This window comes from Dama dama, chromosome 1, assembly GCF_033118175.1.
Source record: "Dama dama isolate Ldn47 chromosome 1, ASM3311817v1, whole genome shotgun sequence".
Taxonomy (NCBI): Eukaryota; Metazoa; Chordata; class Mammalia; order Artiodactyla; family Cervidae; genus Dama; species Dama dama.
The window spans coordinates 79,737,554-79,759,868 of record NC_083681.1 but is presented as its reverse complement, the minus strand read 5'-3'; the positions used below and the strand labels follow the sequence as shown (position 1 = coordinate 79,759,868).

The following is a 22,315-nucleotide window of genomic DNA, read 5'->3' as shown; positions in this document are numbered from 1 at the left end:
CTTCCTAAGGCCCACTTGACGTTGCATTCCAGGATGTCTGGCTCAAGGTGACTGATCACACCATCATGATTTTCTGGGTCCTGAAGTTCTTTTTTGTCTACAAACGTTTTAATCACTTCCGCTACATTAAACCAAAGTGGATGGGGCATTTCTATGCAGCTCACAACGGACCACCATTTTGTTCATGTGTTAGTCACCACAAACTATTTGAGACTTTCTTACCTCATCCAGTTGCAGCATTTAATGGAGAATATCTGCTTAATGAGCCCATATCAGTAAATTAGGCCCAATCAAATTTGGTGATTTTTCTACCACTATCCAATTCCATATACATTCCCTGAATTTATAGCACAAAGGTTTAAAGCCTTTCTTTACTTCCCTCCAGCTGCAAATGAAGTGTGAAATCTCCGCTTGGTAAGCACATCTCAATCAGTAATCAGGTCTGATCAAAGTCTTTTGTTTCCCTATAATCTTCCCATACTGGTAATCTCGATTCCCGTATCTATTGCTTGGATTTCTGTCTGTATGAATCAGAAAACTCAGGTAGCTCTTCTGGAGTGTAGCTCAGCTCCTCCAGCGTCCCTGCCTCTACCTTGCTTCCAGGTGCCTCCTGGCGCCTGAGACAAGTTACAGAATCAGAAGCAATGGGGGGAGCTGAGGTGGTCCTCCTGAGAATCATGGTCTTTCATGGCAACTGCTGCAGGGGAGGCTGTTACAGTTTCTTCAGCCAGTGAAGGGTTAATTCTACAGGCAGGACGCATAGCCTTGTCTTCTGGGGTTGGAGAGACCTCTTCACTGGTAAAGAACACTCACCTTAAGTCCTTCTTCTCAATTTCCCCAAACCTCTGGTGATCTAAGCTGGAATCTGGATTTCATTCATGACTCTTTTCATACCTTCATCCTATATTAAGTTCTTTTTTTTTTTTTTTTGCTGTTTATAATTCCTAAATATTGCTTGAGCTCTTCTCTATCTCTTGGTTTTTGTTTGGGCTCCCCATAATGAAGATCCTAAGATGAAAGCAATTTACAAGAGAGAGACTGAACGAGGTGGCCTGTGGTAGGGGTAAACAAAGGATATGCTTTCAGTTAGAGTTTAGCTTTAGCCTAGAGCCATGGAGCCCTGGAATGTATATTGTCCTGCAGTACTGGTTCCACCATCCATCAAGGGGGCCAGCCTTCTCAGTGCTGCTCCAGTCATTCATGATGTACTCCTGGTCCCTTGGATGGTGGGTATAATCTCTAATGAGTCAGTTCCAATTCTCTCTCTTGCAGCTGTCCAGGAAGAATGGGGCTGCGAGCTTTTAGCAGCCCAGGCAAACAGCAGCTGTGTTCCAGGTGCATCTGTGCAGCGAATGAGGTTTGACCAGATGCAGAGGGTCTACAATATTCTTCACCATCACTGGCACCACCAGAAGTCACACCTCCATCATTTCACATCCAAATCATTACAGTAGCCTCCCTACCATTCTGCTACTTGTACCCTTCAATTTACTTTCTCTACTACAACCAAACACTTTCCCTGGTGGCTCAGATGGCAAAGAATCTGTCTGCAATGTAGGAGACCCTGGTTTGATCCGTGGGCTGGGAAGATGCCCTGGAGAAGGGGATGGCTACCCAGTCCAATATTCTTGCCTGGAGAATCTAATGAACAGAAGAGCCTTGTGGGCTACTGTCCATGGGATAGCAAAGAGTCAGACACGACTGAGCAACTAACACTTTTTCACTATAGCCAAAGTTTTTATTCTAAAATTTAAATCTAATTGCATCATGTGCTAACTTAAAATATCTTCCGAAAAGAATGGGAAAAATATTTATATAACTGAAATCACTGCACTGTCCACCTGAAACCCACAATGTCAGAAGTCATCTATACTTCAATATGAAAAAAATGATCTTTTAATATCACGGCAACCCACTCCAGTATTCTTGCCTGGAGAATCCCCATGGACAGAGGAGCCTGGAGGGCTAGAGTCCATGGGGTCGCAGAGAGTCAGACATGACTGAGTGACTCAGCACAGCACACAGTACTGAGTTTTAAGCCTTAGCACGAGGGCGAGGCCCTCCCCAGTCGTTCCTGTTCCTACCACACCAGCTTCGGTTCAGTTCAGTCGCTCAGTCAAGTCCGACTCTTCACAGAGTCAGATACTCCAGCTTCTTATCTTGCTATTCACCCTTTAGAAGTTAAGTGTCTGGCATTCTTCCTGGAATGCGGTGCATATTCAGTAAAGCGTTGTTGAATAAAAAGTTTAGCAACCACAGCTATGTGACATTTATAAGGAGTCTGTGTACACATTTCACCTTCTGGACGTTGTTACATGTTTCCACTCCTAAAACATTCTAGAACCATCTGAGGTCTATTCATGCCATTGACCCTTTGAGCCCCATTTCTGATGTCTTTTCACCTTGGGGTGTTTTCTGAGCCCCCAGGTCTATGTTGTGTCCCTCAAAAGTGCTATCAGAGTAAGCACCCTTGTTTCCTCTCTCTTACTCTTTATAACACTGTGTTGTGATTTTTTCTCTCTTCTAGGAGTCTATGGATCTAAGCTCTGTGAAGACATCATTCAGGTTTTTCTTTATTCACTGCTGAAGCCCCAGCAACTGTCACTATCTGATACATTCCTCCAGCTGAAAAAAAATATTTGTTGTTTAATGAATGTAGGTTGGGTGAAATGAATGGAATGTATTTTTTCTGGGGTTGTATTTTGTGTAAATGGAGCTACAAATTAAATACAAACCAAACAATACAAAAAATACAAAATACAAAAAAAAACACTGTTTTATAATGAAATGTTACCTAAAAGGAAATGCATAGACATTCTTTTTTTTATTTTTAAATCAAAATGTAAAAACCAATCAATATAAAATAATCAATACAAAAATAATAAATATTGAAAAATATTGACAGAGAAATATAGGAAAAAACAGGATGATGATATCATGCTTAGGACTGGGAGACTATCAAGGTAAATTATGTGTTCAAAAGATAACGGGTTTGTTTTCATTTCTTCCTTGTTCCTAGTTTACGCAGGAATAAAACCAAATCTTAGTTTTCAAAAGACATATACCTAGATTACTTCTCTGAATCTGAAACAGATAAAGGTAGAAAAAATTTCCTAGTCTGCAATACTACATTTGCCTGATATTTTATTGAATTTATTCATCTTCCCTTATACTTACATATATTCATCTAGCATTTATCATAAATCAGATATTGGGCCTTGAAGATAATATTATTGGCAAGTAGGTAAATATTTTACAGAGTATGACTTAATTTGTTTAATAATTGAAATTCCTGTCTGATATTAGACTATTCTTTTACTTGGATCTTCACTCTTTTTGATGGGTTATCAGCATAAGATTGTGACATGAGCAATACAAAATGATGCTTAATGCAATAAGAGAATTTGGAATATTGTGCAACATTCCTTAAATTCCCCTTAGAGTTTAAATGTTTCATTGCTTATCATATATTAATGCATATATATGGAATCTAGAGAAGAGGCAAAGATGAACCTATGTGTAAGGTAGGACTAGAGGTGCAGATGTTGAGAACTGATTTGTGGACACAGTGGAGGAAAGAGGGGCTGGGTGAGCTGAGAGAAGAGCCCTGAAAATACCATGTGTCAAACAGAGGGAAGCTGCTGTAAGCACAGGGGGCTCAGCTCGGCGCTCCGTGATGACCTAGAGGGGAGCTACGTACCATGGTGTCACATACCACATGCCATAGATACACGTATGTACATATGTGGGCAGAGGATCCCGGTGGGCTACAGCCCACAGGGTCCCAGTCAGACACGACTAATGTGACTTGGCGCACACCATATATACAATCTCAGCACAGTCCCTATCTCAATAAATGGTAAGTAGTATCACTATGTTTTTCCAGTAGTCATGTGCAGATGTGAGATTTGGACCATAAAGAAGTCTGAACACTGAAGAATTGATGCTTTCAAACTGTGGTGCTGTAGAAGATTCTTGAGAGTCCCTAGGACTGCAAGGAGATCAAACCAGTCTTTCCTCAAGGAAATCAGCCCTGAGTATACATTGGAAGGACTAACGCTAAAGCTGAAGCTTCAATACTTTGGCCACTTGATACAAAGAGCTGACTCATTGGAAAAGATCCTCATGCTGAGAAAGATTGAAGGCAAAAGGAGACGGGGAGGCAGATGAGACTGTGGGATAGCATCACCAAGTCAACAGACATGAGTCTGAGCAAACTCTGAGAGAGAGTGGAGGACAGAAGAGGCTGGGGTGCTGCAGTCCATGGGGTCACAAAGAGTCAGAAATGATTTAGCAACTGAACAACATAATTATGTTACCTTTGTATCATTGTCTGACAGCATATCTCCACAGTTAAGAACATGGTCTGAGACAGCAGCTAAAAATATGGTTCTTCAATATTACTCTTTTGGAACCTTCCCATTCTATTTGCTTAATCGCCTATAAAATGAGGATAATAAGCAATGCCTACTTCTTTGGATAGTTACAGAGATTACTGCTCAATATCACTGTGTTTATTTTTTATTAGAATGAATTTATTAAAGCATATAGATAGATAAAGCTAGAAAAACTAAGCATCTACTTGGTAAAATGCTCCAAACATGAAAAAGTAGTCTCCTGCCAGTTTGTCTCACTTTTCATGCACCATTTCTTCTCCCCATTGCAGAATCTATGATTTATAGTAGCTATTTTTTCCTCCCTTTATCTCAAAGGTCTTCTTTGCTGAAAGCATCAACAATGTCCTTCTGAACTTTGCACCATGAGAATCAATGCTGGTCTCCTCTTATTTATCACCTGAAGTAGCTTGTCTATTACACAAATTCTTAATGGCGTTTTTCATTTGGGCATTTCTCAAAGTATAGATGAAGGGATTTAACATGGGAGTTATCATAGTGTAGAATACAGCCACTGCTTTATCAATTGGTAAAGTAACTGGTGGTCTCAGATATTCAAAAATGCAGGGCACAAGGAGCATGGCGACAACTGTGATGTGGGAGACACACGTGGAGAGGGCCTTGTGCCTCGCCTCCAAACTGTGGTTCCTTAGGGAGCGCAGAATGACCACATAGGAGCCCATCAGGAGGGTGAAGTTTATAAGGCAGATGAAACCACTGTTGGCAGCAACAAATAATCCTAAAGTGTGAGTATCAGTGCAGGCAAGATTTAGCAAAGGGTTCAGATCACACAAAAAGTGATCGATGACATTAGGGCCACAGAAGGGTAATCTGAAGATGAAAAAGATCTGTATGATTCCATGAAGAAAGCCTCCCACCCATGCCACCCCAATTAGCAGCCAACATACCCTCCAATTCATGATGCTTGTATAGTGCAAGGGCTTGCAGATGGCCACATAGCGGTCATAGGCCATCACAGTGAGCAGGATGGCCCCAGCACTTCCCAAGAAATGTTCCCCAAAGATTTGGGTCATGCATCCACTGAACAGGATGGTCTTCCTTTCACGGAGGGAATCGACGATCAGTTTAGGGGTATTCACAGAGGAGTAGCAAGCATCAATAAAGGAGAGATAGGCCAGAAAAAAGTACATGGGAGAACTCTGTAATGGACTGACTATGATGGTGACCATGATGAAGATATTTCCTACCACAGAGATGATGTAGATAACCAAAAACACAACAAATATGACCCTCTGCAACTTTGGATTCTGCGTGAGCCCCAAGAGAACAAACTCTGTCACGTTGTTCCTATTCTCCATGTATTTTGTATTATGGTTCATTATGTTACCTGAAAAAAAAAAAAAAAATAGTTACTTTTCATCACCTCAACCTTGAGTTCACTAAGCCTCTCCATGTAATAAAAAATAAATGCCCAGATTCTATGGAGTTCTGAATTTTTGAATTCTTTTTTGGATATAGGAAAAATGTTTCTGATCTCTTAAAGGCTCACATCCTCCCCTGGAGAGAGATAATGCTTAGAGATTAGAGACATGAGGGGCTCTGTGAACACACATATACTCATTTCTGTGCACATATACTCATGTGAGATGACTCAAGCTTAATATGAAGCAATAGATCTCACATATAGAGGCAGACAAACCTGAGATGAAAGGTAGAAAATGGATGTAAAGGTTATGGATGCAAAACCAAGGGAGTTTCCCTTTATTCTTAGGAAATGAGAAAACATGCAAGTTAAATGAAAATGTGAGAGGAAGGATGAGGAGGGATGTGAGAGAGAGGGTGTGTTGGATTTAATTCCAAAAACAATCTTTTTCTGAATTCTATGGAGTGGGATGAGGTTTAGTAAAGGGATGGAAGACTGAAGAACAGGAGTAGCAGGCTCTTTATAAATAGTTCACATAAGTGTAACAGAGCATTGGAAACGGGAAAGTAATGAAAAGGTAAAGAAGCTACTGTGCCAGAATTCTGGAATGGGTAGCTGCTCCCTCTTCCAGGGGATCTTCCCAACCCAGGGATTGAACCCAGGTCTCCCACAGTGCAGGAAGATTCTTCACTAGCTGAGCCACTGGGCAAGCCCAATAAAATAAACATGCTTCCTAAATCCAGTGACTTTATAATACTTGATAAATTTGCTTTAATGATTGATTGCTATATGCATGGCATGATTGCAATCTATGTATATTTCAATCATATAGCAGATGAGAAAAATAATAGTATATAAGAGTAAAAATATAGTAGTAATATTAGCAATATTAGCTAAAGCTTGCTGAATATTTACTGTGCTCTAAGATACTTCATTATGTAAACTTAATTAAAAACTTGTGTTTACTACTATCATTTTTATACTTATTTTACATATTAGGAAGTAGATGCTTAGAGAAGCTAAGAATTCTACCTAAACTCAGGCAGCTACAAAGAACAGAGGTAAGATTAGTTTAAATTAACCTTATATGCAAAACAGAAAAAGAGACACAGATGTACAGAACAGACTTTTGGACTCTGTGGGAGAAGGTGAGGGTGGGATGTTTCGAGAGAACAGCATCAAAACATATATATTATCTAGGGTGAAACAGATCATCAGCCCAGGTTGGATGCATGAGACAAGTGCTTAGGCCTGGTGCACTGGGAAGACCCAGAGGGATCGGGTAGAGGGGGAGGTGGGAGGGGGGATCGGGATGGGGAATACATGTAAATCCATGGCTGATTCATGTCAATGTATGACAAAAACCATTACAATATTGTAAAGTAACTAGCCTCCAACTAATAAAAATAAATGGGAAAAATAAATAAATAAATTACACTTTTATTTTTGATCCAAATTCTTAAACTATAACCTATAAAATTATTACAATATAATTAGTAAACCTTTAAAAATAGAATCAATATAGTCATATTTATCTTTATCCTATTTCAGAGACAGTATATATATATATATATATATATATATATATATATATATATAGAGAGAGAGAGAGAGAGAGAGAGAGAGAGAGAGAGAAAGAGAATATATATAGAGAGAGCAATTTAATCAAATAATTGAGCTATTTCAAATCCTAAATATGATGCTGTGAAAATGCTGCACTCAATATGCCAGCAAATTTGGAAAACTCAGCAGTGGCCACAGGACTGGAAAAGGTCAGTTTTCATTCCAATCCCAAAGAAAGGCAATGCCAAAGAATGCTCAAACTACTGCACAATTGCACTCATCTCACACACAGGTAAAGTGATGCTCAAAATTCTCCAAGCCAGGCTTCAACAGTATGTGAACTGTGAGCTTCCAGATGTTCAAGCTGGTTTTAAAAAAGGCAGAGGAACCAGAAAACAAATTGCCAACATCCGCTGAGTCATCAAAAAGCAAGAGAGTTCCAGAAAAACATCTATTTCTGCTTTATTGACTAAGCCAAAACCTTTGACTGTGTGGATCACAGTAAACTGTGGAAAATTCTGAAAGAGATAGGAATACCAGACCACCTGATCTGACTCTTGAGAAACCTGTATGCAGGTCGGGAAGCAACAGTTAAAACAGGACATGGAAGAAGAGACTGGTCCCAAAATGGAAAAGGAGTACATCAAGGCTTTATATTGTCACCCTGCTTATTTCACTTATATGCAGAGTACATCATGAGAAACGCTGGGTTGGATGAAGCACAAGCTGGAATCAAGATTGCTGGGAGAAATATCAATGACCTCAGATATGCAGATGACACCACCCTTATGGCAGAAAGTGAAGAAGAACTAAAGAGCCTCTTGATTAAAGTGAAAGAGGAGAGTGAAAAACCTGGCTTAAAGCTCAACATTCAGAAAACTAAGATCATTGCATCCACTCCCATCACCTCACGGCAAATTGATGGGGAAACAATAGAAACAGGGACAGATTTTATTTTGGGGGGCTCCAAAATCACTGCAGATGGTGATTGCAGCCATGACATTAAAAGTCACTTGCTACTTGGAATAAAAGTTATGACCAACCTAGACAGCATATTAAAAAGCAGAGACATTACTTTGCCAACAAAGGTCCGTCTGGTCAAGGCTATTGTTTTTCCAGTGGTCATGTATGGATGTGAGAGCTGGATTATAAAGATGCTGAGGGCTGAAGAATTGATGCTTTTGAAGTGTGGTGTTAGAGAAGATTCTTGAGAGTCCCTTGAACTGCAAGGAGATCCAGCCAGTCCAGTCCATCCTAAAGGAAATCAGTCCTGAATGTTCATTGGGACGACTGATGCTGAAGCTGAAACTCCAATACTTTGGCCACCTGATGCGAAGAACTGGCTCACTGGAAAAGACCCTGAGGCTGGGAAAGACTAAAGGTGGGAGGAGAAGGGGATGACAGAGGATGAGATGGTTGGATGGCATCACCAACTCAATGGACATGAGTTTGTGTAAACTCCAGGAGTTGGTGATGGACAGGGAAGCCTGGCGTGCTGCAGTCCATGTGGTTGCAAAGAGTCTGACAGGACTGAGGGACTTAACTGAACTGAATCAACCTATACACAGGCTTAGAGACATACACCCACATTATAACTTACTGAAATCCCCCAATATTTGTAACTATATGGTACTGCGTTCATTAAAGGTCCATTTTATCTCTTTCTCTTCCCTTCCCATATTTCTTCCATTGAAAATTTCCCTAAGAAGTATGAACCCACTCTCTTCTGCAAAATGTTGCAAATGATGTTGAAAATGGTGATCATTGGGTGAGCATATTGGTTTGGGAATCAGAAGGTCCAGATTAGAATCTTGCCTTTTCTCGCTTGCTACTTGTTGATCTGAGGTGCGTTTCTTGGCATCTTACATTTTTGTTTTTCAATATCAAGTGAGAAGTAAAATCCACCTCACCTCACAGGCTATTACGAGAACTGATTAAAGAAACACTTAAATGCATATACCACACTGTTGGGGACACACAGAAGACCTTCCTTATTTATAGCACTCAAGATTAGGAAGAATTGATATTTTTGGCAATAATGCATATAAACATTTGACCATACAATAGACTGAGGAATAATCATCTCCAGTTTTACTTTTAAAGACATCACAGAGATCCATATTATGTTCAGCATTTGCTCCCAAGAAGTTCTTCATATTCATGTTTGAACTAAACAAGTGATGATTCATATCATCTAATATTCACATTGATATCTTTTTGTGTGTGAAATTCATTTAAGTTTTATTTTCATACTCATGAGTAATCTTAATTATTATAATAATTGTCCAATGACAAAATAAGTATATCTGGTATTAGAGAAAAGGGTCTTAACAAATTTCTTAATCTCAGGCAGACTAGTGTTTTCTTCTGTCAAAGTAGGTTTATGACATTTACCAAATATCTTTTGAAGAAAGGTGGTGAATGTAAAAGGTTTTTACTATTGTATTTTAAAAGTATTAAAATATAACAATTACTATATATGGAAAATAACAACCTAACTAATTTACTAACAGTACTATTGAAAAACTTACCTTCTGGTCTTGGATGATATTAGTGATATTTGAGGGTGTTCAGAACTAATTCTATTTTAAAATTGACCTCCTCTTTGGATAAGAAGCTTTCAATAGGAAATGATGTGACACACTCAGAAAGAGGCTATTCAGATAATTCAATATCAAGTCAATAGAAGATAACTAAGTCTTTGGATAAGTCTAAATCTTTTCTTCTAGCCTAAAGACTAAAAAAGATTTCACAGAAAATCTGGGACTTGAATTTAGAATAAATTCACTTAAAATACCAAGGGAAAAGGATCTTCCATGAATGGTCTAATCCAAAAGCTAGGAGGCAGAATGTGTGGTGGAAACATATTCAAATGGTCCTTCCACTCTTGACAAATCTTTCTCTGGAAAATGTAAACAAGAAAAGATGCTTTCAATTGCTTGTGTAGTTATTTACCAAGTTTGCCATATAGGTTCTAGGACCTGGTCTATAACTGCAATTTTCTCTCCCAGGAACTAATTATCTGCTTTGATTGAAAGACTTTGTCTTAGAAGCAGGTATCCTCTAGAGACATGGTTGGGAAACACTCATTTTTGAGTGGGGAATTGTATTCCCTGCACTTGCAGCCAAAATGTGAGTGTCCTTGCTCTATCTGAACCTGGCTTTCTGAGTAGGCTGACTGTTGTATAAATAACAAGGATGGTGTAATTCCATCACAGTAACATCTGTGATGCAGTTACCCTGTGAGATCATGTCAGAGAGAAAACTTCCGTTATATGTATGTACTATACCTTCCTTATCCATTCATCTACTGATGGACACTTAGTTGCTTCTTTGCATTGACTGTTGTAAGCAGCGCTGCAAGAACACCAGAGTGCATGTGTCCTTATGGACCGTGTTTCTCCAGATATACATCCAGGAGTAGGGCTGCTAGATCACACGGTAGCTTCATTTTTAGTTTTGTTTTTTAAGAAAAATCCATATTGTTCTCCATACTGGTTGTATCAATGTACACTCCCTTCCACGGCGTTGGAGCATTCTTTCTTCTCCACACCCTTTCCAGTATTTACTGGTTGTAGATTTTTTTGATGATGGTCTTTCTGACAGGTGTGAGTAGATGTCTCATTGTAGTTTTATTTGCATTTCTGTAACACTTAGCAATGTGTGCATCTCATCATGTGTCTCCTGGCATCTGTATGTTTACATTGATGAAATGTCTCTTTAGATCTGCTCATTTTTTTGAGTTTTTTTTTTTTAATTGAACTGCATGAGATATTTGCAAATCTAGGGATCTAATCCCTTGTTAGCTGTGTCATTTGCAAATATCTTCTCCCATTCTGTGAGCTTTGTTGTTTTGTTTTGTTTATGGTTTCTTTCACCATGAAAAAGTTTTGAATTTGATTAGGTACTGTTCTTTATTCCTGCTTTTTATTTCCTTTATTCAAGGAGATGGATTGAAAATCATTTTGTTCTAATTTATGTTAGACAGTATTCTGCTGATATTTTCTAAGTTTTATAATATCGTATGTTAGTTTAGGTCTTTAATCCATTTTAGCGTGTGTGTGTGTGATGTTGGACATGTTCTCATTTCATTCTCTTACACAGAGCTGTTCCATTTTCCCAGCATCATTTGTTGAAGAGATTGTCTTATTTCCATTGCCTCCTTTGTTGCAGACTAAGTGACTGTATGTGCGTGAGTGGACTTTGTAGCATGATCTGATCAGCAAGCTTGATTCCTTTCGCTCTATTTCTCTCTCTAAAAATTGCTTTTGGTATTCAGTATCTTTTGTGTTTCCATACAAATTTTAAGATTTTTTTTTTGTTCTAGTTCTGTAAAAAAGTTTTGATTGGGATTGTGTTGAATCTGTAGATTGCCTTATGTAGTATAATCATTTTGATAACATCGGTTCTTCCAAATCAAGAATGTGACATATCTTTCCATCTATGGGTCATCTTCAGTTTCTTTCATCAGTGTCATAGTTTTCAGTGCACAAGTCTTTACCCTCCTTATCAAGAAGAATAAAATACTTGGAAATAAACTTGCCTAAGGAGGCAAAGGAACTGTACATGCAATTTTGTTGATGGGAGCTTAATAGTGGGTCCTGAATTTAGGTAGAACAGGTTCTGCCATAGACATTTTTTTAGAGTGGTTTTCTAGTCTAGGTTCCTTTAAATTTGTATGCTTATGCATAAATTTCAAAATAGCATTTTCAGTTTCTTCAAATAGCCTGTGAGATATTTATTGGAATTGTATTGACGTTATAATAATTGATATGATGAAAACACTGAATCTGTTAGTCATCAAAATGCCATTATCTTTCCCTTTACTGACATATTTGCTTTCTTTCAGTAGTGTCTTCCGGTATATACATAAAACTCTTTAATATATTTTTAAATATGTCCTTCAAATGTCATATTTTAGTAGAATATTAATATAATTTTCTAATTTCTATTGAGCTTTCATAGAAATGCATTTGATATACTGTGTTGACTTTCTAGCCTGTAATCTTATTGAATTAACTGATTAGATCTATTAGATTTTCTGTAGAGGCCTTAGCATTTTCTGAGCTTCCCTGGCGGCTCAGATGGTAAGGAATCTTCCCATAGTGGAGGAGACCCGAGTTCAATTCCTAGGTCGGGAAGATTCCTTGGAGAAGGGAATGGCAATCCACTCCAGTATTCTTGCCTCTGAGAATTCCATGGTCAGAGGAGCCTGGTGGGCTACATTCCATGGGATCACCAAGAGTCAGATATGACTGAGTGACTAAAACTTTCACTTTCACCTTGGCATTTTCTACCTGTATAACTATGTACATTGATGTTTTTATAACATTGCTCCTTCTTTTCTGACCTGTATTCTGTTTTTCTTTTGTTTTAAATTTAATTACTAAAATTTGGGGTACAATGCAGAAGAGAAATTAGGAGAGGACAGACATGACTTCTTTTCAGTCTTAGAAATCAGTTAAGTATGATGATAGATGTAGATATTATTCAGATACTATCTCAGATTGAATCAATTCCTTTCATCCTTCATTTTCTTATATTTATATTCATAAATTTAAATTGAAAGTTTTCAATTTGCATACATCTATCAAACTGGTCATGAAATTCTTCTCCTTTATTCTTTTAATTTAGTGAATATCATTGATTAATTTTTGAAAGTTAAACTGTTTTACTACTGGAATGGATTATACAGTCATGTTGAAAAATTACTTTTTAAAATGACAGAACTCATTCATTGATATGTTGCTCACTATGTTCATAATGCATATATTTTATAATCTTATAATGCAACTTGGCAGGTAGATGATGGTAGTTTCATAAAATGATGTGCTGAGAATTCTCTATTTTCTGAAAGAATTTCTTTAGAATTTGTGTTGCTTATTTTAAAAATATTTTGTGAAATTCAAAACATGAATTTATTTGGCATAGAGTGATTTTTAGACTAATTTTGTGTACACATTTAACACATTTAATGCATTCAATTGTCATAAAATTATTCATCTTTTTAAAATTTTCTATAGTTAGAGTTTGTAATAATTTTATGATAAATTAGATTTTTATTTGCCAAATTATCTGGCTCTTAAATCTCTTCATGGTGTTTCCTACTCTCCTGTTAATTTTTTATTAATTTGAAAAGAAATATACCTAGATTTACCTGTAAAGATTTTACTCCTTTCCAGAAATTTCAATTTGTTATTAACTCAATTTCATTTACTTAAAAATGTGTATTAGTGGTTATTATTGAGGCGAATTTCATTCTTTTAATGATTTAAAAATATATGATTCTTTGACTCTCAATACATCAGCAATGTTGTGCAATGATCACAGCTCTCTAGTTGCAGAACATTTTCATCACCACTTGTCAATTAAGTCAATTACCTTATTACCATTTCTCCCTACCCTAGGGACCTGGAAACCACTAAGAGATTTTTTATTTCTCTGAATTTGCTTATTCTGGGCATTTTATATACATAAAATCAAATAATGTAAGATCTTTTGGTTTATTTGCCCTAACATGTTTCCAAGCTTATTTATATTGTAACATATATTAGTATTTCATTCATGTTTATCACGAATTAATATCCTATTGCATGGATAGACCAAAAGTCTGTTATTCATTCATTGGTTATTAGTAATTTGGGGTGTTTTGGCTATTGCAAATAGTGCTACTGCAAGTGTTTATATGGGCTTCCCTTGTAGCTCAGTTGGTAAAGAATCTGCCTACCATACAGAAGACCTGGGTTCAATTTCTCGGTCGGGAAGATCCCCTGGAGAAGGAAATGGCAACCCACTCCAGTATTCTTGCCTGGAGAATCCCATGGACAGAGGAGCCTGGAGGGCTATAGTCCATGGGGTCGCAAGAGTCGAACATGAATTAGCGACTAAACCACCACCACCAAGCGGTTATACAGATTTGTTTGAATACTTGTTTGCAATTTTTCTGTTTGTTTACCTAGCAGAGGAGTTCCTGAGTCCTGTGACAATTCTACATTTAACTTTATGAGGAATGACTATGTATTTACAACTTGATATCACGTTACATAACCATCAGAAATGTTCTCCAGCTTTCAGTTTCTTTTTTTGTTTGTTTTTTTTTTTGGTTTGTTTGTTTTTTCATTTAATTTTATTAGTTGGAGGCTAATTACTTTACAATATTGAAGTGGGTTTTGTCATACATTGACATGAATCAGCCATGGAGTTACATGTATTCCCCATCACGATCCCCCCTCCCAGCTCCCTCTCCACCTGATTCCTCTGGGTCTTCCCAGTGCACCAGCCCTGAGCACTTGTCTCATGCATCCAACCTGGGCTGGTGATCTGTTTCACTATAGATAATATACATGTTTCGATGCTGTTCTCTTGAAACATCCCATCCTTGCCTTCTCCCACAGAGTCCAAAAGTCTGTTCTGTACATCTGTATCTCTTTTTCTGTTTTGCATATAGGGTTATCCTTACCATCTTTCTAAATTTCATACATATGTGTTAGTATGCTGTAATGTTCTTTATCTTTCTGGCTTACTTCACTCTGTATAATGGGCTCCAGTTTCATCCATCTCATTAGGACTGATTCAAATGAATTCTTTTTAACAGCTGAGTAATATTCCATGGTGTATATGTACCACAGCTTCCTTATCCATTCATCTGCTGATGGGCATCTAGGTTGCTTCCATGTCCTGGCTATTATAAACAGTGCTGCGATGAACATTGGGGTGCATGTGTCTCTTTCAGATCTGGTTTCCTCAGTGTGTATGCCCAGAAGTGGGATTGCTGGGTCATATGGCAGTTCTATTTCCAGTTTTTTAAGAAATCTCCACACTGTTCTCCATAGTGGCTGTACTAGTTTGCATACCCACCAACAGTGTAAGAGGGTTCCCTTTTCTCCACACCCTGTCCAGCATTTATTGCTTGTAGACTTTTGGATAGCAGCCATCCTGACTGGCGTGTAATGGTACCTCATTGTGGTTTTGATTTGCATTTCTCTAATAATGGGTGATGTTGAGCATCTTTTCATGTGTTTGTTAGCCATCTTTATGTCTTCTTTGAAGAAATGTCTGTTTAGTTCTTTGGCCCATTTTTGGATTGGGTCATTTATTTTTCTGGAATTGAGCTTCAGGAGTTGCTTGTATATTTTTGAGATTAATCCTTTGTCTGTTGCTTCCTTTGCTATTATTTTCTCCCAATCTGAGGGCTGTCTTTTCACCTTGCCTATTGTTTCCTTTGTTGTGCAAAAGCTTTTAAGTTTCATTAGGTCCCATTTCTTTATTTTTGCTTTTATTTCCAATATTCTGGGAGGTGGGTCATAGAGGATCCTGCTGTGATTCATGTTGGAGAGTGTTTTGCCTATGTTCTCCTCTAGGAGTTTTATAGTTTCTGGTCTTACATTTAGATCTTTAATCCATTTTGAGTTTATTTTTGTGTATGGTGTTAGAAAGTGTTCTAGTTTCATTCTTTTACAAGTGCTTGACCAGTTTTCCCAGGAGCACTTGTGAAAGAGATTGTCTTTTTTCCATTGTATATCCTTGCCTCCTTTGTCGAAGATAAGGTGTCCATAGGTTCATGGATTTATCTCTGAGCTTTCAATTCTGTTCCATTGATCTATATTTCTGTCTTTGTGCCAGTACCATACTGTCTTGATGACTGTGGCTTTGAAGTAGAGTCTGAATTCAGGCAGGTTGATTCCTCCAGTTCCATCCTTCTTTCTCAAGATTACTTTGGCTATTTGAAGGTTTTTGTATTTCCATACAAATTGTGAAATTATTTGTTCTAGTTCTGTGAAAAATACCATTGGTAGCTTGATAGGGATTGCATTGAATCTATAGATTGCTTTGGGTAGTATAGCCATTTTGACAATATTAATTCTTCCAATCCATGGACACGGTATGTTTCTCCATCTGTTTGTGTCCTCTTTGATTTCTTTCATCAGTGTAGCAAACAGAATCCAACAACATATTAAAAAAAAATCATACACCATGACCAAGTGGGCTTTATCCCAGGAATGCAAGGATTCTTTAATATCCACAACTCAATGTAATACACCACATTAACAAATTGAAAGATAAAAACCATATGATTATCTCAATAGATGCAGAGAAAGCCTTTGACAAAATTTGACACCCATTTATGATTAAAACTCTCCAAAAAGCAGGAATAGAAAGAACATACCTCAACATAATAAAAGCTATATATGACAAACCCACAGCAAGCATCACCCTCAATGGTGAAAAATTGAAAGCATTTCCCCTGAAATCAGGAACAAGACAAGGGTGCCCACTCTCACCACTACTATTCAACATAGTTTTGGAAGTTTTGGCCACAGCAATCAGAGCAGAAAAAGAAGTAAAAGGAATCCAGATAGGAAAAGAAGAAGTGAAAGTCTCACTGTTTGCAGATGACATGATCCTCTACATAGAAAACCCTAAAGACCCTACCAGAAAATTACTAGAGCTAATCAATGAATATAGTAAATTTGCAGGATATAAAATTAACACACAGAAATCCCTTGCATTCCTATACACTAACAATGAGAAAACAGAAAGAGAAATTAAGGAAACAATACCATTCACCATTGCAACAAAAAGAATAAAATACTTAGGAGTATATCTACCTAAAGAAACAAAAGACCTATACATAGAAAGCTTTCAGCTTCTTGATAGTGCCCTCTGATGCACAAGAGTTTTGAGTTTTAGGGAAATCAAACTTATCTTTTTTTCTCTTGTTACCTGTGATTTTATTGCCATATTTAAGAAACTGTTGCTTAATCCAAAGTCTTGAAAATGTTCCCTGTGTTTTCTACTATGAATATCTTAGTTTCAGTTGTACATTTTATTCTTGACCTATTTTGAGTTAACTTTCATAGAAAAAGGAAGCAGGGTTCCAAGCTCATTCTTTTGTTTTTGATACCTGTTTATTGGCATCGTTTGCTGAAGAGACTATTCAATTCTTCAGTTCAGTTCATTTCAGTCACTCATGTCCAACTATTTGTGACCCCATGGACTGCACCATTCCAGGCTTCCCTGTCTATCACCAACTCCCAGAGTTTACTCAAACTCGTGTCCATCCAGTCGGTGATGCCATTCAACCATCTCATACTCTGCTGTCCCCTTCTCCTCCTGCCTGCAATCTTTCCCAGCTTCAGGGTCTCTTCCAATGAGTCAGCTCTTCACATCAGGTGGCCAAAGTATTGGAGTTTCAGCTTCAGCATCAGTCCTTCCAATGAATGTTCAGGATTGATTTCCTTCAGGATTGACTGGTTGGATCTCCTTGCAGTCCAAGGGGCTCTCGAGAGTCTTCTCCAGCACCACAGTTCAAAAACATCAGTTCTTCAGTACTCAGCTCTCTTTATGGTTCAGTTCTCACATCCAATGTGACTACTGGAAAAACCATAGCTTTGACTATATGGACCTTTGTATCAGTAAAGTAATGTCTCTGCTTTTTAATATGCTGTCTAGGTTGGTCATAACTTTTCTTCCAAGGAGCAAGAGTCTTTTAATTTCATGGCTGCAGTCACCATGTGCAGTGATTTTGGAGCCCAAGAAAATAAAGTTTGTCACTGTTTCCATTGTTTCCCCATCTATTTACATGAAGTGATGGGACCGTATGCCATGATCTTTGTTGTTTGACTGTTGAGTTTAAAGCCATCTTTTTCACTCTCCTCTTTCAGTTTCATCAAGAGGCTCTTTAGTTCTTCTTCACTTTCTGCCATAAGCGTGGTGTCACCTGCATATCTGAGGCTATTGCTATTTCTCCTGGCAATCTTGATTCCAGCTTGTGCTTCATCCAGCCGGGCATTTTTCACGATGTACTCTGCATACAAGTTAAATAAGCAAGGTGACAATATAGAGCCTTGAAGTTCCCCTTTCCAAATTTGAAACCAGCCCATTGTTCCATGTCCAGTTCCAACTGTTGCTTCTTGACCTGCATACAGATTTTTCAGGAGACAGAATTTTCCACAGACTGTTATGAGCTACACAGTCTAAGGCTTTAGTGTAGTCAATGAAGCAAAAGTAGATGTTTTTCTGGAATCTCTTGCTCTTTCCATGACCCAACAAAGGTTGGCAATTTGATCTACAGTTCTCCTGCTTTTCTAAATTCAGCTTGAACATCTGGAAGTCCTCGGTTCATGTACTGTTGAAGCCTCACTTGGAGAATTTTGAGCATTACTTTGCTAGAGTGTGAGATGTTATACTCATTAAGTAGTTTATATTTTACATTCTACATATAGATGGTATCATACTGTATCTATCTTTGTCTGTCTGACTCATTTCACTTAGTGTAATACCCTTCAAGTGCATCCATGTTATTGCAAATGACAAGATTTCATTATTTTTTGTGGCAGAATAGCATTCCATTAAATATGTATATCACTTTATCTTCATCTATTTAACTGTTGATGGACACAAACTGATTCCATACATCAGCTATCATAAATAATGCTGCTATGAACATTGGGTGAATGTATCTATTGAATAAGCATTCATTTTTTTTCAGATATATCACTAGGAGTGTAGTTTCTGGGTCATGTGGTAGTTCTAGTTTTAGTTTTTTATGAAACCTCCATGATGTTTTCCATAGTGGTTGTACCAGTTTTCAAGGGTTTGCTTTTCTACACATCCTTGCCAAAATTTGTTATTTGTTTTCCTTTTAATAATAGCCATTTTGGCAAGTTTGAGACAGTATCTCACTGAGGTTTAATTTGCCAAAAAAAAAATTTGAGACAGAGCATAGCTGAATGTATCATTCTCCCAGGATAAAACTACAGTAATCAAAACTGTATATTATGGGCACACAAACAGACTCAGACATGAGTGAAATGAAATAGAGACACCAGATATAAACCCACACACTTATGGTTTGTTAATCTATGACAAAGTTGGTAAAAACATACAAGGTTGAAAAGACAGCCTCTTCAATAACGGTGTTGGGAAAGTTGAACAGCTATATGCAAAAGAGGATGAAATTAAAACATTCTCTAGCATCATATAAAAATGTAAATTTGAAATGGATTAACAATCTAAATGTAAGACTGGAAGCCATAAAACTCCTACAGGAAAGTATTGGCAGAACACTCTATGATAAAAATTGTAGCAATAATTTTGGATTTGTCTCTTAAACCAAAGAAAATAAAATGAGGAAATGGTACCCAGTTAAATTTAAAATGTTTGCACAGCAATGGAAACTATCAACTAAGTGAATAAACAACATGAATGGGGGAAAATATTTGCTAATAACATGACTGATAGGTTAATATCCAGAATATGTAAACAGCTCATACAATTCAATATTAAAAAAATTAAAAATATATTTTTTCATAGAAGAAATACAGTTGGTCAACAGGCACTTGCAAAGTGTTAATTTGCAACATTGTTAATAGTTGGAAATGCAGATTATATCCTCTTTTTAAAAGACACTTTTTTGTGTGTATTGAATTCTTGTTTGGCATTTTTTTTTTTTTTCATTTAAGGCTTTGAGTATATTATATCACATGGTTCTGCTAAGCTTCTAACACCAGAAGAGGTCATTTAAGGCCCTAGATAGTAGCAGAGTTGTTTCTGGGTGACCTACTTCCTTTTAAATAAATAACATTATCTTTATTTTTTTCTGTTTTTTACCTTCTCCCCCACATTTCCCTGGTGATGTTGCTCAGTGTGAAGCACGTAAGAGCTCCAAACCCTTGTTGGTATGTGATGAATGAACATGAGGCAATTAACTTGCTGCCTTTATAAGCTAAATAGACAAATAAGTTGTTTATTACATATGAGGTGCTTATGACTGGCATAGTGGGGAAGATACTTTCTATGATGCCAATAACCTATGTCATTGTTTCTTAAGATACCACCCCCCCTTAAATGCAGACAGGAGCATTTTTTTTTCATTGCCCTGTGAAGGGACTACTATTAAAAATGATGATCCAAATGGACAGTAATTCTGAGTGTTTTCTAATAGGCAAGTGAAAAATAGTTTCCATGTTTTACTCAGAGAGGCATCCTTACAAAATAATCTAGCATAATTTTCTAATATATTTTCCATACTTACTTTGAATGCACTGTTCCTTAGTGGTATAGCCCATAATAAATAAGGACAGAACTGGCTCCTTATCTGGAAACTTGACTTCCTTTTTCCAACTGTTGAACATCTTTAGAGCCCCGTTTACCATCCTGGGCTCCAAAGTTTCAGTCTGGGTCAAAGGTCAAGGCACACCTTGGTCATCCAAAATAGTATATCAAAGAGTTACTGAGTTTCACACAGAAAAGTATGAAGAGGATCAGTGTTAATATCTAATGAGTCTCAGGCACTGTTGAATATAACTAATTGAATGTGATGCTGCTATCCAAATTATAATGAATGTGGGAAAAAATCATCTCATGCAATGATGTTCAGCAAGTCCACAAATAGAATGCAATATACAATTCAAGTAGTAAACAAATGACTAACATGCTGTTGTGCTCTGTAGGAAGAAATGTTATGTGCCTCTTAAAATAATGCTCTATGAAGTTCTGAAATAATTTGTGACAATGAGTATATTAAGATGGAAAAGTAAATAATAAATAAAACTGTAATTTTCATTAAAAATAATATTTAACTCTTTAAGGATGAAAAAGTTACTGAAAGAAAATAATAAAAATCCACTTTTTTTCAGAAAGGAAACAAAACTACCAAAAACTGACTATTACTATTGGATAGCATTTACTTACGACTGATTTACATTGTTATATAGCAAAAATCAACACAATCTTGTAAAGCAATTATCCAATTAAAAATTAAAAAAAAATTCTCCAGCATATTATTGTGCATTTTTCAAACATTTAATATTTAAAAATGATTATACGTGGGTAAACTAGTATTTATCAAATGATTTAACATTTTTTTTTACACCAGAAATTTTCCTCAAGCTGCCTCCTTAACAGTTCTCAGTCCCTTATATTAAATCAATTTTTTGTTTTATTTTTCCAACGTAGATAGTTTTGCCTGTTCTATAGTTGAATACATTTGAAACCATAAGGAAATACTTTTAAGTAAGGTTTCAAATGAACAAAATATTTTTGCAATTAATCAATGATGTGTGTATCAGTAACTCATTGCTTTTTATGGCTGAGAAAGATTTAATTTTATATTTTTATTCCAACTTATCTTTCTCTTTGGGGCTTCCCAGGTGGCTCAGACAGTAAAGCATCTGCCTGCAACGGGGGAGACACAGGTTCGATCTCTGGGTTGGGGTGATTCCCTGGAGAAGGAAATGGCAACCCACTCCAGCACTCTTGCCTGGAAAATTCCATGGAAGAAGAGCCTGGAAGGCTACAGTCCATGGGGTCACAAAAAGTCAGACACGACTGAGCGACTTCACTTTCTTTCTTTCTATCCTTCTCTTTTATTAATATATATTTGGATTATTGCAGTCTCTTGTCTATTATCTACCAAGCAGTTGTGAACATAATAGTACAAAGCTTTGGAAAACATACTATTTCTCCAGGATATTTGGCTAAAAATAAAATTGTTGGAATATATGCTAAGTGTATGTTTACTTTATGCTAACCATCTAGAACATTATCCAAAGTGGATGTGCCATTTTACACTCCCATCAAAAATTAAAACTGAATTCATAGCAGACATTTTCTGACCACACACTGCTACTCACCTGGTTCAAACTATCATAGTCTCTTTTCTAGATTATTGCGGCATCCCCCACAGCATCCCTGTGTCTATTCTCAATGCTCAAAAGGCATTCAGAGTTATCTTGTCAAGTGATGCCATACCATGCCACTAAACAAGAGGCAGTGTGTTCATTAGTGATATCTGTATAGCTTCCTAGGGTAAACCGAAGAGGACTTGTGGGTATTAACATGTAGCTTAATAAAATATGTACATATAGAATAAATTAAATAAAAATGCAAATAAAATATTTTAAATATGGTAAAGAGAAGTTGAGCTTGCTGCTGGCTACTTAGTTACTAAACTGTGCCCGACTCTGTGACC

At 37.0% G+C, this 22,315-nt stretch overlaps 1 protein-coding gene across 1 annotated transcript; it reads right to left on the bottom strand.

Moving 5' to 3' along the window:
* Positions 1-4,783: 4,783 nt before the first annotated feature.
* Positions 4,784-5,734, bottom strand: LOC133056429 (olfactory receptor 4C46-like). The gene has a single exon (XM_061141726.1). It carries the CDS (start codon positions 5,732-5,734, stop codon positions 4,784-4,786), a length of 951 nt encoding a protein of 316 aa, XP_060997709.1.
* Positions 5,735-22,315: the final 16,581 nt, after the last annotated feature.